Source organism: Dermacentor albipictus, chromosome 4 (assembly GCF_038994185.2).
Source record: "Dermacentor albipictus isolate Rhodes 1998 colony chromosome 4, USDA_Dalb.pri_finalv2, whole genome shotgun sequence".
Classification (NCBI taxonomy): domain Eukaryota; kingdom Metazoa; phylum Arthropoda; class Arachnida; order Ixodida; family Ixodidae; genus Dermacentor; species Dermacentor albipictus.
In genome coordinates, this window is record NC_091824.1 from 20,153,497 (window position 1) to 20,174,404 (window position 20,908).

The window sequence follows — 20,908 nt, forward strand, 5'->3', positions numbered from 1 at the left end:
TTTCAGTTTTAAAGCAAAATATGTCTTTTACGTTATCTAAATGCGTAACGCTTTTTCAGTAGCAGTTTATTGAGATGTATCATATATAAAGTATCGTAGCTCGAAAAACTAGCAAATTTGTTAACAGTTGCAGTCCAGTCTATGTACACAGGACGAATAGAGGTTGTCATTGCCAGCCTTGCTGGTGGCCCACCACGGCACCCGTGCTGTTTGAGGTCACGGGCAGGGAAAACCAGTCGGGAATGTGGTTCCAATGAAAGATGAAGTTCCCGAGCGTGCTCACTGTAAGTATGGTCACCACGATGCTGACCAGTTTGAGCGCGAGACCGCAGAACACCTGCAAGAGACGCGCCAGCCCATAAACTCGAGGTTGATCTCGCGACTGGCAACAGATGGAAAATTGTTAAGCGTCAAGGTAGGTACTGCATATGACAGGCTGGGCAGTGTTATAGTAATTAAATAAGAGTGTAACTACTCAGCTATTCAAAATTATCACTTGATTTTCAAGCTTATGCAGGTTCGTGAAGCCAGTGCGGTAGCACTGGCTTCACGTGGTTTGTGCCTAAAACGCGAACGAATTATGGTCGCCAAATGCTTAGCTACATTCTTCCACAGATGTTAAATAATGCGCTGTGAATTGATGTTAATTTATGTACTGCTGATACTTATGTCATAGTGCTTTGTGCTTGCTTTTGTATTTGCCTGTAATGTTCAAATACCGTTTCATTTGTGTCAATGTTATTATTGCGAATGCTTTACACATGCTGTATGATACACTGTGATACTGTTGCCAAGTCATTGTAGGGTGCGTCGACCTATGTCAAGCCTTTGTTCTGGCTTTTTGTCGATGCACCCAACATCCTCATGACGATGTTGAATAAAGAATTGAATTGAAGCAAACATTAGAGACACGGTCTTCCGGAGTCGGTAGATTAAATCTAGCCACAAGAGTATAAAACATCTGGTGTTGACATCTTGTGACGAAAGGTTCAAAACTCTTATTACATGTCATGCCTCACATTTATGCGGGCACTTATTTGCAGGCGAGGGTGTTTTAGTTTTGCACACCCAAACTTGGGGCATGCAAATCGCCGAGTGTACAAGAATAGTAAAAAAAAAAACCCACACACATAGGAAAGAACGCAAGCACGGCATGTGGCTTTATAAGCCCGTAAAGGCGCTTTAGGTACGCTTTTCGGAAACTGCCTAATTTCGTTTCATTCATTTCAGTTCATTTATTATTACTCTTAGCCCTGTTGGGCTATTACAGGATTGGAGACGAGGCATCAGAGTGCAGCCATCATCGTTCGTGCACCGTTAAAAAAATTCAAATTGCTGGTACACAACTCGCACAATGCCAGGTAAACAAAGAGCAAAGCAGTAGTAGTAGTATCAGCAGTAATAATAATAATAATAATAATAATAATAATAATAATAATAATAATAATAATAATAATAATAATAATAATAATAATAATAATAATAATAATAAATAATCAAGAGGCTCAAATAACGTCAGAGACAGCAATAAGAACGAATCACTATTGGAGTGCACTCTTATTAAAGTTTGCACCACTAGGGGCTCATCCTACAACAATAATCGTCATCTGCCTTGCTTGCGTTTCCTTTCTTGGAAACTCGGCGCTGGCTACTATCCTGTCGAGAATACTGAGTCACGCTGATAACGCGCAAGCCGTCGGTGACTTGGAAGTACCGGGCTTGCAGCGTTAAAGAAAGGAAATGCCTGCAAGGCAGATGATTATTGTTGTGGGTCAAGATAAGCCACTAAGGGTGTGAATTTTTTTAGAGAGTGTGGGTTACCAAAGACACAGCCCTACTTTACAGGTATGTCACAAAAGTAAGGAATAGAATAGCCAAGTTTTGAACAATGGTGTACTCTATAGGCATGCTCTACAGAACAGTAGGCTCGCAGCAACATCCTCTAGATAGATGGAGGGTTACGAATCTATCGGGCTAACAACGTGCAGCACAACATCATGTAGGAAGTTAAGCACTGACTTGATTTCAAACGGGGATTCTGGATGTTCTTTCTAGGTGAAGGGACAACTCATTCGACTCAACGTACAGACTCCGAATAGTTCTGAAGGCTCCTGTGGATACCCGGATGGTGGACGGGATCCAGCGCCCTAAATGTGCTCGGCGCGGCAGAGTGATATAGCGTGGAACCGTAATCCAAACGTGATCGAACAAGGCTCCTGTAGAGGATTAATAAACACGTCCCCATGTCGTATGTGAATAAGTTCGTTGTCTTTAGGTATTTCGCCTTGAGATATTTGATATGTGGAATGAAGGTGAAACTTGTGCTCCTTGCTTATAGGTATTCGTTGCCCAGACACTTCTATATTGGGATCTCGAACCAGTCCTCGCTTTCTTGTGAAAAGAACACAGGAAATTTTCAGGGGTTAAGTTGAAATCCGTGTTCTTCTGCCCATTTAGACACTTTGTTTAGGCCTTGCTGTACCTGTAGTTCGCAAACTATGAGGTTACAAGATTTGAAGCCTAATTGTACGTTGTCTACATAGAATACACAAGGGCTGGAGGTAGCGGTGCACGGGGTGAGGTCATCCTAACAATGAAGAGCGTGCAGCTGAGCACATCTCCTTGAGGTGGACCAGTTGCTTATGTAAATGGACGGGGCATTATATTGTCGATTCTGACTTGGAATGTACGGTTGGACAGGTAGCTTTTTATAGCGTCAAGCATATATCCTCGAATGTCTATGTGTGACAGGTCTCGTAATATACCATACCACCATGTCGTGTCGTATGCCTTTACCATATGAACGAGAACAAAGGGGGTTAACCACGAGCCCGATTTTTACTAATCGTATCAATAAAGGTGGATGAAAAAACAACTTGCGGCAGGTGGGGAACGATCTCACGTCTTCGCATTACGCGTGCGACGCTCTACCAATTCAGCTACCGCGGCGCCGTTTTCCCATCCACTTTCCGGGGTTTGTGTGTTACTACTAGAACTGACCCTGGGAGTGTTAGCCCGCGCAATCACTCACAAACCGTGGCGCCGGATGTGGGAAATCCTTTCTGCCGCGGGCGTCACGAGTACGCGATCTTTTTGGGTGAAAGCAACTGGTCAATAAACGGCGCCGCGGCAGCTCAATTAGCAGAGCACCGCACGCGTAGTGCGAAGACGTAGGATCGTGGCCCATCTTCGGCAAGTAGTTTTTTCATCCATTTGCATTGCCGTTACTTCTTCATTTCTTAATTGAGTCACTAACTACAAGTAATTTCCCTTCGTGTCGTTGTTTCTTGGCTTCTTAATATACAATTAATAAAAAATCGGGCCCCTTGGTTCATATGCTAATCTTCTTATGTCATTTAGTTCTCACTTCTGCATTCCGAAAACCCACACCTATCTTCATCGAATTAAAAACAGCGAAACTCGGGAACATTTTTTTCACTTATGTGGGGTTTTACGTGCCAAAACCACTTTCTGATTATGAGGCACGCCGTAGTGGAGGGCTCCGGAAATTTCGACCACCTGGGGTTCTTTAACGTGCACCTAAATCTAAGTACACGGGTGTTTTCGCATTTCACCCCTATCGAAATGCGGCCGCCGTGGCCGGGATTTGATCCCGCAATCTCGTGCTCAGCAGCCTAACACCATAGCCACTGAGCAACCACGGCGCGGTGTCAGAACTTATGTCAGAACCTAGATTGGAGCATTGTTCACAGGCGAGATAACCCTGATGGACCTTATAACACCTTCCTACGGCTGCTGCGTGCTAGTTATGACGCAGCATTTCCACTTCAGTTCTCGCGTGGTAGAAATAAAAAAAAACATGCACAAAGCCTTGGATAAATTCTGATGTTTACCGGAATATTGAAATAAAGAATAAGTTGTACCACAATTTCATCCACTTGCGAGAGAAAGACGCGCTCACCAAATACAAGATATGTAGAAATACTTTAACTTCAGACATAAAGAAGGCTAAAATTGGCTATTTCATTTCTAGTCTATATATATATATATATATATATATATATATATATATATATAATATATATATATATATATATATATATATATATATATATATATATATATATATATATATATATATATATATATATAGTGGGAAGTGGACGTGGATGAGCCCGAATGGCGAGACTAGAAAAGAAATATTCGATTTTAGCCTTCTTTATGCCTGACGGCAAAGTATATATATATATATATATATATATATATATATATATATATATATATATATATATATATATATATATATATATATATATATATATATATATATATGTATATATATGATAGCCCACGACCACCAGCGAAACATGCAATAGAGGGTTGCTGTGCTCGCCATTGACACGCCGACTGCCACACGGCCGTTGACATGTGACTGACAGACGGCCGTGTCACCGGCCTTGTGCGCAGCTCTCCGTTATTCTCAATTCTGCAGCCTCGCCGTTAACACACCTTCACTCTTTGCCGCACCCACCAGCTGTACCCCCTCTCCCATTAGAAGAACCCTACCTTCATATACTCTTCTGAGGAAAGCTTACGTCGCCTTGAAAAAGACAAGTCCACTTTTCGGAACGTTGGCTCTCGCTTTGGCCTTGTTCTCGTCTTCATCATCGACTACTATCAAACGTTGTCTGAAATATTTACAATGATCAGAGGAAATTATGGGAGGTCATAAGTGGGCTCAGAAACAGAAATAAAGGCTGTCATAGTACAGAAGACCAAACAAGGAATGGCGAAACGGTCAGCGGCGAAATTTCGACCAATGACCTGAACGAACACTTTATACATTCGGGCCCTTATGTCGGAGAATACTCCAACTGCTGATGAGTCTATTTTGCCTAACTTTATATATTTTTTTGATACCCACAGATCCGGTTGAAGTACGAAACTTTATCAGAAAGCTTCAAAATAGTGTTGCATCAGGGATTGATGAAATAGGCTGTGTTGAGTTGAAATTGATATCACCATTGATATGTGATATGTTGGCTTATATTATTAAGCTCATCCTCACAACCGACGTATTTCCGGAACAGGTAAAGGTAACAAAAGTCACTGCAGTACATGAAGGTGGTGATATCAGTACTTTAGCCATCTATCAACCAAGATCCGTGCTTCCAACAATATCAAAAATATTTGAAGGAGTAATTTGCGGGTTACTTACATCCTTTTTTGATAAACATCAAGTAATATCAACGAGTCAACATGGGTTTAAAAAAATATAAGTCAAGGAAACGAGCTCTGCTGTATATCAAAGATAAGATAACTGACCATATGGAAAAGAAAAAAAAAATATACTCTTGGACTTTTTCTTGATCTTCAAAAAAGCATTTGGATCCATACAAATCCAACTATTAATTCGTAAATTGCCGAGGTATGGAGTGCGTGGAGTCGCACTTTACCTCTTCCAAAGTTACCATGAGGGTCGTTATCAATTCGTACAAATTAATAGCACATTGTCTACAAAGATAAAGGTAAACCCGAAGAGTTCCCCAATGAGCCACTATTCAACAGGTATAGGCGGGCTAGTTGGTGGTCGATATTGGAATGCATCATGTAACCGCGCAAACAAAGGACAAAGAAGGAAACACACAGGACAGGCGCGGAACTTGAAGCATTCTAATATAAAGCCACTATTGTTCCTTGCCTATATAAATGATATTGTAGAAATACCTGATTCCCCTGAACTTATTATGTAAGCTGATGATACCGACGTTTTCTTTTCATCAGACAATTTAAAAGCTCTTGAGGTCAGTATATATAACTATTTAAAGCATCTTTCAAATTGGTTAAGGCAAAATAAGCTACATTTGAATGAAAAAAGAACTCTGATATTCTGACGTATAAAAAAGTAAAATAAGTGTAAAATTCGAAGGAAATTCTATTGCACACGTCAGGGAACAAAAATTTGTTGGTGTGTATTTCCAAGAGGAATAAAACGGGAATACACATGTGAATCACCTGATTACCGCGTCATCACGAATAGTTGGGTGTTCTTGCAAAACAGTCCCACTAAGGTTAAAAATAAGTTTGTAATATGCACTCTCCCATTGATAGGTAACTTATGGGATATTAGTCTGGGGAATGAAATCGCAAAGAAATTACCAAAGACTTATTAGTTTGCAAAAGAAAATATTGCGCTGTTTTGAAAAGTAGACGGGAAAATTACAGGACCTGCCAATTGCTCCAGTGTTCATAAAACATTCCATGCTCAGGGTGGATCAGTCATATTATATTAAATTGCTCCAGGTAATTAAAAAAAATAAAGTATGTCAACAAACTCCCTTTGAAGAATCACATCACTCTTTACGAGAACAAAGAAACGAGCAGCTAAAGTAAGGACTAATTATGGAAAACAACGTGCTGTATACCAGACACATCATGTTCTGAATTTCCTTGCAGATAGACTGAACTTGAAAGCTTGTAGTACTGCCTTTAAAAAACAAGCAAATACCTCATTAATAACCAGCTGCATACAGTGTCAACATTAACTAGCAGATTTTCATGCCTCGACCAATGCGTAAATCATTCACGAATTAGTATTGTATTTCCACGTGTAATGTACTTTCAGTGTATCCTCATGCATTCTACGTTTCTCATTTCTTTGAAATTTATTTTGTTTGCCTGTGTATTTTTCCGTGCGTGAACTCTTCTACACGATTACTTAAAGATGTTATGCGTACTTCTTTTGTTTATGTGTGATTTGATATGTGTACTTTTGCAAGTTACTAGTGGACCATTTTCCTGAAACTAATGTGTTATAATCCTTTTTTGATTGTGCTGAACAAGACTTATGTCATTTGTCACGAACTGCGGAGGGGCAGGAGCCTTTGTCAGGCTTCATTCAGCCCTTGAACCTGCAGTGAGCTTTGTAAGTTGTTTACTGTAAATAAAGTGCTTACTTAAAAAAAACATTTCTTCTCAATCAATATATAACGAGGGTCTCGAATCCGGCAGCATTGATGCCATAATGTAGCATGTGTGCATTTATTGACCAGTTGCCTTCACCCAAAAACAACACGTACTCGGGACGCCTGCGGTAGAAAGGATGTCCCACATCCGCCGCCAAGGTTTCTGAGTGGAGGCGCTGGCCAACACTCCCAGGGTTCGTCCTAGTAATAATACATAAATACCCCAGGAAGTGGATGGGAAACCGGCGCCGCGGTAGCTGAATTGGTAGAGCATCGCACGCGTAATGCGAAGACGTGGGATCGTTTCCCATATGCGGCAAGTTGTTGTTTTTTCACCCACTTTCAATTTCATTAACTTATTGTTTCTTTAGTTCAACTATAAGTACAAGTAATTTACCCTGCAGTCCTTGGTGCCTTTGTTTGTTGGCTTCTTATGATTTTCCGTGTCAAGGAATATAGACAAGAAGTACTGTTTTTTGTACAAATGCATCACAGATGTATGCTTCGATGCGCACGAGACTGCCGGTTGTAGATAGGCTTTCGCTAAAGCCACATAGAAATGGGTCAAGCATTTAGTTGCACTCTAGGAAATGTATGAGACGACGATTGATCATTGTCTCGAAAAAGCTTACACAAGCAGCTCGTAACTGCTACAGGACGGTAGCTGGTCAGCAATGGAGTATCATTACTGTACTTAAAAACTGGGATGATGATAGCTTCTTTCCATTTAGATTAAGATACCCAGCCGCCCAGATAGTATTGAATAGTGTGTGTAGTGTGTTTTGCGTGTCGGAGTGCACGTGCTTGATCATATCGTACATTATTCTATTGGGGCCTGGTGAAGAGCACTGACAGGGTATCAAGGAAGCTTTCAGTTCGGCAGAGTTAAAAGGACTGTTATAAGAATCGTTTGGTCGACATTTCCGGTTCAGTGGCTTACGTTCTTCTATGGCTTCATATCTCGGAAAGTTATCCGAATAGTGAGCAGAGCTAAATTCGCACTCAACGTGTTCACCAAGAGCGACGGCCTGGTCTTCCAACTTGTTCCCTTCTTTATCCACCAGGGATAATGGGTGAACTTGTTGTCCCTTAAGCCTCCTGCTTCATACTTCTGCCTCCCGTCTGTATGAATGAATGCCAGATGAGAACGCCTCCCAGCTTGTCCCCTTAGCTTGCCGTCGCGTTCGCTTTCCATTTGATTTAACGGTTTTAAATTCGATCAGGTTTTCTGCAGTTGGGGATCAGCGAAGCTAGCCCCACGCTTTATCTAGTTTTTCTTCCGCGCCTCCTTGCACTCATCATTGCACCACGGAATTAGTCTTTTCGATGAGCTACCGCCTTATTTTGGGATAAATTTCTTTGCTGCCTCGACGATAAAAGCGGTAAAAATACGCTACCGCGTCGTAAATTCTAAAATCGGCGATAAAATGCTGTAATTACTAAGTCCATTCCTTAAAGTAACCCTAGTCGGTGGAAGCTAGCGCATGTGGAAAATATTGCGCCTTGGTGGCGGATGTGGGACATCCTTTCTACTGCAGGCGCCATGAGTATATTATCTTTTTAGGTGCCAGGAAACTGGTCCGTAGACCCACACGGCAGTTCTGGGAACTGTTGCTGAATGTTGTGAATTCATCTTGTTGAATTAAGTTTAAAGTTGCAGAGTCACCTCCGTAAGGATTTTTAATAACGCTCCATTCTAAGTAAGGGAGAAGAGATGCCAAGTCAATCGATAGGTCTATAGAAGAATAAGTACTGTGGTACTGTGTAATAAGTTGGTTCGTTTTTATCGAACAGGAATGCATCGGCGTTTACTAAGCTCTGGGTTAATCGAGTTTTTGTGTCGCATCGTGAGCCTCCCCACATTGTGTTCTGAGCGCTGAAATCTCCCACGAGTACTTAAGTCTGGAGAAACTGATCAATGTGCACTGCATTTAGCGAAGGTCAGTGGGTCACGGAAGTTCTGGGAAGTGTTGCCGAATCTTTGGCATTTGAAGCAGCGGAGAGGATTGGGGATTGTACGGCCTTGCTCAGATTTTAATGCAACCTGCCTTGATCGTTTCTGGCTGCACACTGGAACCGAATGTGAGATTAGGCGCTTAGCCTCGAATTTTTTCCCATCACGCCTTATTTTGATTCGTCTTACGTTGATAACATTTTGTTTTTTACCATTCTTCTAAAAGTTCAGTATCGCTCAGCTCCATCTAATCATCACCGGAAATCACACCGCGGATGGTGTTCATGGTACGGCGTGGGGTCAATGAAACAGGTATGTCCCTAAGAGACACTAGGTTACGTAGTTTTCCGTACTGATTTTTGTCATGAAATCCCAAGAGGAGGTCGCCCTTTGTCAGCCTCGTTGCGTTATAGCCTGAGCGAATAGTTTCTGTTAGAAACGGGGAAAGGCGAGATCATTCTTGTTGTCTTACCTGGTTTCTTAGAGTGAATTACTTGATAGCGAGGGAAGTTCTCAGTGTTTCCGCCAAAAAATTTGACTATGTATACACTGCGTCGCCGTCGCTTATGAGTGCGATCAGGGAATTTGGGGAAGGAGGTAGCCATAAATATACGTGTGAATTTCGGCAGTAACGCCAACCACCCACCATGGAGCCCAAGATGAGGACACCGCCAGTCCTATAATATACAAGTCCTGCGGACGCCAACTGTACGTTTCCTCTATAAACAAATATAAACAGGCAAGATTGGTTATTTCCGCAAGGTTAACCCTTGCTGCCAGGAAGATCGGAAGCAGAAAGAAGTTAAAGATAGGACAGGTTGTAAGTAAGAAAGACGAATATATTGATATTGAAGCAGCGCACTTACATCTGACACGTACGCGTACACAAAGAAAGGACATACACAGGCGCTGGACTGCAACTACGAAACTGCTACTAAGAAAGACGAAGGTTCGAGAGAGATGTTGGAGAAAGTTGGAAAAGGCAACTACCGATTTTCCCCGGGCGGGGCAGTCTGGGGGTGCCGTCTACGCGCAGCTGAAGCCAAAGAGGTTTGTTGCCTCAGCCGAGGGGCCTTAAAGGTCCAAACACTCAGCATCGGCTCAACCCCCAGGATTCACTTTTCCCCGGACACAGCTAAGCCACGTATGGTTAAACGCGGGATGATGCAACCCTCATGGGCTCGGGTACGTGGTGTCGCCACACACAAAACGCCAGCTGACGCAGACGCCCCTGCGGGGAGCCGTTTTAGGGACCCTTTAAACAAAACTGAAGGACAGGGTAATTATACTCACTGACCATGTGCATTCAAAAAACAAATATAGGCTCTACTGCTGACAGCACACCACATAACTTTTTTTTCAATAGGCTGAAAAGCTCTGATGTTGCATGACGGATCTGTATTTTTCTGCTGAGTGCTTTCTTCTATAATGAGTATTGGCCTGTTACTCTGCATTTTATTAATACTTACTGGCATACGAATTTGTGCCAATTTGGTACCTTTGCAATGAGTATACCTTTACACTGTGTTCAGTTACTGGTGTATACGAATATTGTTACGTAGGAAGATGCCGACGAAAAGCTATATACATGTATATTTATAAGGCAATACGCCGTACCTGGCCAAGAGGCAACAGTCCGCGCTAGCCTCTAATCGTCATCGTCGTCTTCACCCTGCTCGCCTCTTTATTCATCGCAAATACTGTTCCGTAGCACTACCCGCGGCGGCAAAAGCGCTGTCCCGGAGCGACTAAACGCCGGACTCGGAAGCAGTGTAGTAGGCCTTGAGCCTACTGACGTGCACAACATCACTAGATGCCAGAGTGGAGGACGAGGTTGAACGCAAGGAGCAATTTCGTACGTCACAGGCGTCACCTGGCGGAGCACGCGGTAGGGCCCTGTATATCGCGAAAGGAGCTTCCCTGAAAGACCGACGTGACTAGAGGGCGGGCACAGGAGCACGAGCGCACCAGGCGAAAACTGTACGTCGCGGTGGCGGGCGTTGTAATGACGCTGCTGAGTGCTTTGTGAGGCCGTCAGTCGAGCACGGGCAAGCTGGTGTGCATGGTCCGTGAGGGCGATGGCGTCGCGCGCATACTCGCTTGTTGAGGTCGCAGCAGGAGGAAGTGCCGTTGTCTAGGGGCAAGGTGGGTTCGCGACCGTACAGTAGATAAAATGGAGAAAATCCGGCGGTGTCGTGCGGGGAAGAATTGTACACAAATGTGGCGTAAGGAAGGGCAATGTCCCAGTCGTGGTGGTACCAGACGGTGTTTCTGTATCTGCTCTCATAGACACTGGAGCGCATTTGTCGGTTTTGAGGGCTGACTTTCTTAACCGGCTGAGGAAAATAATCACGCCCGTCACGACGCCTGTTGTCCGTGTCGCCAATGATGGAACAGCCCCCGTAATTGGTATGTGTGCCGCCCGCGTTTCCTTCGCCGATCGCTCCACTATCGTGCTATTCACAGTCATTGCCCACTGTCCCCACGACATCATCCTCGGCTTAGACTTCCTCTCCGCACATTCTGCTCTCATCGATTGTTCCCCCAGTACTCTCTGCCTTGACCTGCCTGTTCTGGATTCCGCTGAACCACACCTCAGTCGCCTCAGTTCCGTCGACATCGTTCGCTTGCCACCTTCGGCACTGACTTACGTTGACTTCGTGTCATCTCCACCAGTCCCCGACGGTCACTACATCGCGGCTCCTATGCAAGACGTCCTCCTTACACACGGGATCACAGTACCTCATACAGTTTTATCTATTGCCTGCCAGTGGCCAATTTTGGCTTGGCGATACAAGTGCTGCCACGCGGGATGCCTCTGGCCCAGCTTTGCTCATTCGAGGATCACTCAGTAGCATCTATTGCAGTAGACGACAATTCAGCTGATCATCCTCTACCATCGCAGTCGGCACCTTGTACCATCGCCGACTTGCAGAAGATGATTGCGCCCGACATGCCGTCCGAGCACGCTCGTGAGCTCTACCGCGTTCTGTTTTGCTACCACGATAACTTTGGCTTTAACGATCGTCCTTTAGCACAAACTACGCTGTTAAACATCGCATAATACCGGCGATGCCCCTCCTATTCATCGCCGCCCATATCGAGTATCAAAGGCTGAACGCCAAGTTATTCACGCCGAAGTTCGCAAAATACTTGCCCAGAACATTATTGAACCGTCATGTAGTTCATGGGCGTCACCTGTTCTACTGGTAAAAAAGAAGGATGGATCATGGCGCTTTTGCGTGGATTATCGGCACCTTAACAGGGTTACCAAAAATGACGTGTATCCCCTACCTCAGATCGATGACGCCCTTGACTGCCTCCACGGTGCTCGCTATTTCTCCTCTATTGACCTTCGCTCCGGCTACTGGCAGATTGCCGTGGACGATCTCGACCGCGAGAAGACTGCCTTTGTAACACCCGATGGTCTTTATCAGTTCAAAGTGATGCCGTTCGGTCTATGTAACGCTCCTGCCACTTTTGAACGCATGATGGACTCCCCTCTTTACGGTTTCAAATGGTCCACGTGCCTGTGCTACTTGGACGACGTTCGTCCAAGTAGCACACGTAGCACACCACGACGTATTCTCCCCAATGCTCGCTACACACCCCGAGCGCCTCTCAGTAGTCCTGGACGTTTTTCGGCGAGCCGGTCTGCAATTCAACGCATCGAAGTGCCAATTCGGCCGTCGTCACATTACCGTCCTTGGACATCTCGTTGACGCGAACGGAGTGCAACCGGACCCAGGCAAGATCCATGCTGTTACGCACTTCCCTGTTCCAAAGTGTGTCAAGGATATGCGCAGCTTCATCGACCTTTGCTCGTACTTCCCCCGTTTAGTGAAAAATTTCGCGGCCATAGCACGACCGCTAACCGAGCTTTTGAAAAAAGACGTCCCTTTCCAGTGTGGCGATAACGAGGCCTCTCCATTCTCGCTTCTAATCGACCTTCTCACAGCGCCTCCCGTTCTGGTTCATATCGATCCTTCTGCGTCTACCGAAGTCCGTACTGATGCCAGCTGTCACGGAATTGGCGCAGTTCTGGCACAACGCCAGCGCGGCCATGACCGTGTTATCGCTTACGCCAGCAGGCTCCTCTCGGCCGCGGAGCGCAACTATTCCATCACTGAGCGTGAGTGTCTGGCCCTAGTTTGGGTGGTTGCGAAGTTCCGCTCATACTTATATGGCCGACCCTTTTCCGTTGTCACAGACCATCACGCGCTTTGTTGGTTATGCTCATTGAAAGACCCTTCAGGAAGACTTGGTCGCTGGGCCTTACGCCTCCAAGAATATTCGTTCTCTGTCACCTACAAATCTGGCCGACTACACAAGGACGCTGACTGCCTGTCTCGCTACCCGGTAGATGAGCCTGACGACGCCGAAAGTAGTACCGCCAACGGCATTTTCTCTGTGTCTGCCTTCGCTAACATCGCCGATGGGCAGTATCGAGACCTATCGCTGCGAGTACTCATCGAGCGTCTGCGCTCTACACCTACCGACGTATCCGTTCGCCGATATGTCCTCCAGGGCGGCATTCTGTACCGAAAGAACTTCCTTCCTGACGACCCTGATCTTGTCGTGCCAAAACTTCTACGACAGACTGTGCTCTTTGAGATGCATGACGCACCCACTGCAGGACATCCTGGGGTAACCCGCACGTACGACCGCGTCCGCCGCCGCTTCTATTGGCCTGGTCTCACTCGCTCCGTCCGACGCTATGTTGCTGCCTGTGATCCCTGCCAGCGTCGGAAAACACCTCAGGTGCAACCTGCCGGTCATCTCCAGCCGATCACCGTCACTGTGGAACCGTTCTTTCGTGTGTTACGTTTCGCCTACGACGCGCGGTATAGCCGGCGCGGATGCAACGGACGCCGGGGCTTCGTTCAAAGCGGCGGACATTTTGGCCCGTTCGGAGCTGCCGCAATGCATCCCCGCCAAGCGCATCCAGGCATGTTTCAGTGCCACGTGTCTTCGTGTGTGCGCGTGTGCGTGTGTGCCCACGCTTGTCAAAGCGCGGCAGAGGAGCTCCCCAAGTGTGAAGCGAGGAGGTCTGACCGGCGCCGGCCCGGCTGATGCGTGACTACACTCGTCTCAACATGTCTCTCAGCTTGTCCGTGCCCTGCTGTCACGTGACCTCGTCCCGTGACGTTCCCTCTTGCCCTCAACTCCGAGAGGATAAAAGCAGCTGCCCCCGGACGCCAGGAGAGAGGCTCCGATTTCCTCTGTTGAGTAACGTGCTCTCCCGTCTCTCCACTTCGGTCGACCTGACCGGCCGCTCTTTTGCGATGCTAGAATAAACAAGTTGTTCTGTTAGCAGTCGACTCATGCTTTGCTCGGACCTTCGGATGCTTCCAGTTGTGCCCCAGGCCGCCAGGCCAACGCTACCCTTGGGGCTTGCGACCCAGGTGCAACAACTCGTGCCAGCGGTTCGATTGCAACAACGGGTGTCAGCGCTGAGATTGCAATAACTGGTGGCAGCGATGGGATCGCGACAACGGAGGCCAGCAGCGAAGATATGCGGTTGACTGTATGCTGAGCAGCACAACGACCATCCGGGAGCAGTGCAACGAGCCCTGTGTGATGACTGGTCGCCTGCAGCGGAACGACTGCGCTGAATTCTTGGCTGCGAGGTTTGGTGAGTGCGGGACTTTCGTCTTCTGAGTTTTGCCAGGCTTTTGTTAGTGTCAGAAACAGAGCTGGTAATTGTGGTTGTCGTTGCTGCCGGGTTAGTTTGCGGCAAGACAATAGTAGGCAGTAGAGAAAGCAGCATTCAGAGCAGCCATGGATTTGAAGTCGTTGCGCAAACCGAAATTGCTGGAGCTTGCAAGAGAGTTGGGTCTGGATGTCTCAGACAAACTCAGAAAACCAGAACTGCTAAGGGCTATTCTTGAGTTAGAAGCTGAGGATGACGAGCTGTCGGAATGCCTTGAGACCATTGAGGAGAGGGAGACGGCAAAAAGACAGGAGCGCGAACTTAAAGAACAAAAAGAGAAAGATGAGCGTGAACGAAAAGAGCAGAAAGAAAAAGAAGAGCGCGACCACGCTTTGGAAATGAAGCGTCTCGAGGTGGAGATGGAACGTGCTCGTAATGGAAGTCAGGCACATGGTGCAGGAGAACGAGTATTGTTCAAAATGACTGACCTAATGCGGCCGTTTAAGCTTGGAGAGGACATTGGTTTGTTCCTCGTTAACTTTGAGCGAACATGCGAGAAGCAGGGGTTCTCTCGGGAAACGTGGCCACAGCGCTTGCTCACTTTGTTACCCGGCGAGGCGGCCGACGTAGTCACTCGCTTGAATAGAGAGGAGGCAGAGGATTTCGACCAAGTGAAATCGAGTCTGCCAAAAAAGTACAGGCTGTCAGCGGAGGCGTTCCGTCGGAAGTTTTGAGAAAATGAGGAAGGCAAAAGTGAGTCATATACAGAGTTTGCCTACAGGATAATGTCAAACATGCAGGAATGGCTCAAAGAAGAGAAAGCGTTTGGTGACCACGAGAAAGTTCTGCAGTGTTTCGGGCTGGAACAGTTTTATAGTCGGTTACCTGAGAACGTGCGGTACTGGGTCTTGGATAGGCCAGACGTTAGTACGGTGGCTAGAGCCGCTGAGCTAGCCGAAGAGTTTGTGACGCGTCGGGCTCGCCGAGCTAAGGACGGTCAAAAGGGTGAATTTGGCTCCAAGTTTGAGAGGCCGAAGTTCACGCCTATGAGAGCAAAGGGGGACACACGTAGTGCGGATGCGAGTGAAAGCAGTCCGACCGAACGTAAGGCGACGGCGGCAGCCGAAGCCGAACGCAGAAAGCGGTTCGAGACGAGGCAAGTGCGCGTGTGTTATACGTGCCAAAAGCCGGGTCACTTTTCGGCGCAGTGTCCGGAAACAAAAACAAAAGTCGTGTTTTTGTCATTATGCAGCACTGACGAGAACATGAAGCTTCTCGAGCCTTACATGCGAGACCTCCTCGTGAACGGGAAAGAGTGCCGAGTGCTTCGCGATTCCGCAGCTACGATGGATGTAGTTCACCCCTCTTACGTAGAACACGATATGCTCACGGGCGAGTGCGCATGGATCAAGCCAGCCGTGGAAGCTCATAGCGTGTGTCTGCCCGTAGCAAAAGTGCTTATTGAAGGACCTTTCGGAGCACTTGAGACGGAGGCGGCGGTGTCATCTATGCTACCCCCCCCCCCCCCCCCCCCAGTACCCGTACCTATTTTCGAACAGGTCCGATCACCTCCTGCGCGAGAAGGGGCTTTTGTTTGGTGAGGCTAGCGTTCAGGCCTTAACCAGATCGAAGGTTCGGGAGCTCGCTGCAAAGGCGGTAGTTGCGGGGCCGACGTTGTCGAACAATGAGAAAGGGTCAGAGGCGCAGCAAGCTGATATTCAGAGCACGCCCGAACTGAATAAAATTGAGCCTGTAGCGTTGAAGGCACCAGATACTGGAGAGGAAATGCCCGACACGGGAAAGTTAGAAGAGCTATCTGCAGATTTGCTCATCGCGCCTACGTCAGACGGACTGAATAGGTTGCTAAAAGTCAGCCGGGCGGCTTTGATAGCCGAGCAAAAGAAGGATGGCAGCCTAGAAAACATACGCTGCATTGTGAAGGAAGGTATCGCCAAGAAAAATGCTCGCTTTGTGGAAAGAGGTGGGGTCCTGTACCGGAAGTATCTAGACCGCATGGGAGTGGAGTTCGATCAGCTGATCGTGCCTCAGTGCTACCGTCAGGATCTGTTGCGCTTGTCGCATGGGGGTTCGTGGTCCGGACACCTAGGAGTTAAGAAAACTAAGGACCGTCTCTTGCAAGAGTACTATTGCCAGGGTGTTTTCGGGACGCAGACCACTTTGTGAAGACATGCGACACCTGTCAGCGGGTGGGAAAACGAGGGGACAAATCGAGGGCGCCGTTGAAGTTGGTACCTATCATTACGGAGCCTTTTAGACGGCTCGTTATTGATGCAGTGGGACCTCTGCCGGTAACAGCCACGGGATACAGACACATTTTGACTGTGATCTGCCCAGCGACAAAGTTCGCTGAAGCAGTGCCGCTTAAAGAACTCAGCTCAGTTGAGATAGTCAATGCACTACTGTCCATATTGGCGCGAGTTGGTTTTCCTGCGGAAATCCAATCAGATCAGGGCACAGTGTTTACTAGCGCTTTGACGACAGCCTTTCTCGAAAGGTGCGGGGTAAAGCTGTTACACAGCTCAGTGTACCACCCCCAGTCCAATTCCGTTGAGAAGCTCCACTCCGTCATGAAGCGCGTGTTGAGAGCATTGTGTTTTGAACATCAAACTGACTGGGAGCTGTGTCTGCCTGGGGTGATGTTTGCATTACGGACCGCGCCGCATGCGGCTACGGGTTTTTCGCCAGCTGAGTTGGTCTACGGTCGCTCGCTTCGATCTCCGCTCCGCATGCTTCGAGACGGATCACTGCCCTCTCCAATGGCTGCAGACCATCTCTTCCACAAATGGCCGCCTCCTGCGCTGGAGCCTCGCTTTGCAACAATATTCCTTTGAGGTGCATTACAAAAAGGGGAGTCTCAACGGTAACGCCGATGGCTTAAGTCGAAGCCCCTAACGTGGGAATCAGCCTCAAAATTGTTTGTTATTGATGTTTTTCTTCCTGAGGCAGGATTTTTAACATATTGCTTTTGTGTAGTGTTTCAAAGTCATGATGTGCTTTCTAGTGCAATTTTCCAATTTGTGGACGCGTTCTGAGTGCTGCTAGACTACTGTAAGGAACTAGGCAGTAGTATAAAAGGGGAAAGAGCCTGGCATGGCTTAGTGAGGGTTGTGCCGTGCTTGCTGACTGAGCGGCTGAGTTTCGGCGCAGTTCTAACGCTTGCTGGGAACGAGAACAAAAAAATTATCCGACGATTACGATACTCCCTAATGCGAAATTTGAGCGCAGCTCTATACGTGTTTCCATTTCGCGATATTTTGAAGCAAAGAATTTGAGAGACATGTAGCAGAGTCGGTAATGGTCGAAAATCTGATCTGCGGGTCAAGCGAGCCGGCGTTTATACATGACTCGTCAAAGGTTCCAGTGTGATCGCTGGTGCCGCATGGCTTCCAGAAAGTACTATACAATTCGCATAGCGCATACAATCAGATTAAGAAACAATCTCACACAATAACAACCAAAACAAGCGCGAACGAGACCGACCCAACAGAACCAAACAGGCGCGGGCGAGAGCTGTGGCGCGAGCAGACTATAGTACGAAACGAGCGGATCGGCTGAGACCAGACACGAGTGCGCATCGAGCCGTAAGGAGGGTCCGCATGACACCAGCATCGCGCGCGCACGTCACTGAAGGGGCCGCTCTCATTGGTCTCCGCCATTCGCGGCTCGCGTCCTTCGTCTCCCACTCCAGCGAAGGGGGGCGGAGCTGGTTACGAGGCCGACGACAACGCCGACGACAACGCCGACGCGAAACCCAGGAACGGACGCCAAAGAGCTGCGCTCTAAAATAGCAACTCTCCCGAAGTCACTTTGCAGTGTCCTGTGTGAACCTGAACGTGAGAACTAGGCCTTCTCGGTGCGCTGCGCTCAAGAAACGCCGAGGGACGACCGACTTCGGTTATGAGCATCATCGAGCGACATCCCTCCGGACAGCGGATGCAGTCCCCTGACCATCGGGATCTCCTTCCCCCGGCGGGGCGGTCTGTTACGTTTCGCCTACGACGCGCGGTATAGCCGGCGCAGATGCAACGGACGCCGGGGCTTCGTTCAAAGCGGCGGACATTTTGGCCCGTTCGGAGCTGCCGCAACGCATCCCCGCCAAGCGCGTCCAGGCATGTTTCAGTGCCACGTGTCTTCGTGTGTGCGTGTGTGTGTGTGTGCCCACGCTTGTCAAAGCGCGGCAGCCGGGGAGAGGAGCTCCCCAAGTGTGAAGCGAGGAGGTCTGACCGGCGCCGGCCCGGCTGATGCGTCACTACACTCGTCTCAACATGTCTCTCAGCTTGTCCGTGCCCTGCTGTCACGTGACCTCGTTCCCTGACGTTCCCTCTTGCCCTCAACTCCGAGAGGATAAAAGCAGCTGCCCCCGAACGCCAGGAGAGAGGCTCCGATTTCTTCTGTTGAGTAACGTGCTCTCCCGTCTCTCCACTTCGGTCGATTTGACCGGCCGCTCTTTTGCGATGCTAGAATAAACAAGTTGTTCTGTTAGCAGTCGACTCATGCTTTGCTCGGACCTTCGGATGCTTCCAGTTGTGCCCCAGGCCGCCAGGCCAACGCTACCCTTGGGGCTTGCGACCCAGGTGCAGCAACTCGTGCCAGCGGTCCGATTGCAACAACGGGTGTCAGCGCTGAGATTACAATACGTGTTGGATTAGAACGCCTCGGTCCCTCTCCCACGTCATCCTCTGGGAACAAATGGGTAGCCGTCGCAACTGATTACGCCACCCGATACGCTATCACGCGGGCTCTCCCTACCAGTTGCGCCACTGACGTTGCGGACTTTCTCTTGCGTGACATTATATTACTTCATGGTGCCCCGTGACAGCTGCTTTCTGACCGTGGTCGTAACTTCCTCTCGAAAGTTATCGCCGACATTGTGCGTTCCTGCTCCATTCAACACAATCTGACTACCTCATACCATCCTCAAACGAATGGCCTGACAGAGCGGTTAAACCGTACTTTTACCGATATGTTGTCCAATTACGTTTCCATGGACCACCACGACTGGGACATTGCCCTTCCTTACGTCACATTTGCGTACAATTCTTCCCGGCACGACACCGCCGGATTTTCTCCATTTTTTCTATTGTACGGTTGCGAACCAACCTTGCTCCTAGACACGGCGTTATATTATCACGTAGTAGTGTCGGTAAAGAACACAGTAGCAATATTGTGAATGATGAAAGTAACTTTTATTGTGCGAACCTGTGCCCACAAGAATAGGCTACACTCAAAGCACGATAACGGTGAACACAGTCAGCGATCGTCGAAATCTGCCGGTCAAGCGCGTCGGCTTTCAAACATGAATCATTGATTGTTCCAGAGTAATATCGTGTGCCCGCGTGTCTTCCAGAACGTTCTACAAGATTCGCGTCACATATGCAATCAGATTACAGAAGCTTCGGTGACAACAGCGAGCAGATAGAAACATCGATTACGTTCGAGAAACTTGCGATACATGCGAGGACGTCCCGCACTGAGCGATAACATGTGTTAGATGGTGAAAAGCGGTCACCGGAAAAATCGAGATTTGTACACGTGTCAATATCTATTAATAAAAAAATTAAATTATGGGGTTTCACGTGCCAAAACCACTTTCTGATTATGAGGCACGCCGTAGTGGAGGGCTCCGGAAATTTCGACTACCTGGGGTTTTTTAACGTGCACCTAAATCTAAGTACACGGGTGTTCTCGCATTTCGCCCCATCGAAATGCGGCCGCCGTGGCCGGGATTCAATCCCGTGACCTCGTGCTCAGCAGCCTAACACCCTAGCCACTGAGCCACCACGGCGGGTAATATCTATTATTGAAAATTTTCTGCATAACTAGAAAAGTAAAAGTGGATTGTAGTTTTATTTTTCTTTATTTACTTCATTTTTCAATACTGTTTCAGTAGAACAGAGTTGTAATTACTATTGTCTTAAAACCGTTGGCTGAGTTGCATGTGGGAGTGGGGATATTTTTTTTTAAACAAGCCCGCCTTTAGTCCCGCTTCCCCTTGAACTTTCAAGGAAGTCAAATGCTCAATTACTGAATTCTCATTTTTTAATGCGTTAGCATTCTTAGGCTACTTAACGAATTTTCCATCTGCTAAATATCAATGTATGCTACTTTCCAACCGTTTTTCCGCATACCTGCATACCGTTTTTCCGCATGCGCTGCCCGTTCGGCCATAGACAGCAGTGACACCACTGCTGTGTATGGCCGAACGGGCAGCGCATCGGGCTGCTGTGTTGAGTGAACAGGGTTCGAAACGAACTATAGGAGCAACTTCGGTGACTGAGTATGTGGCAGTGCTCGCGTATGGTTATGTGTGGAGCGACACGGATAAAAGAACTAATTGCGATGTACACACAAGAG

The 20,908-nt window shown here is 47.6% G+C and overlaps 1 protein-coding gene across 1 annotated transcript in view; it reads right to left on the reverse strand.

Moving 5' to 3' along the window:
* LOC135915105 (solute carrier family 13 member 2-like) overlaps nucleotides 1-20,908 on the reverse strand; it is a 151,021-nt gene continuing 130,113 nt past the window's right edge. The window contains exon 15 of the mRNA XM_065448100.2: nucleotides 1-337. Within this exon, the coding sequence (XP_065304172.2) occupies nucleotides 167-337 (171 nt within the window). The 3' untranslated portion in view covers nucleotides 1-166. The remainder of the gene's footprint in view (nucleotides 338-20,908) is intronic.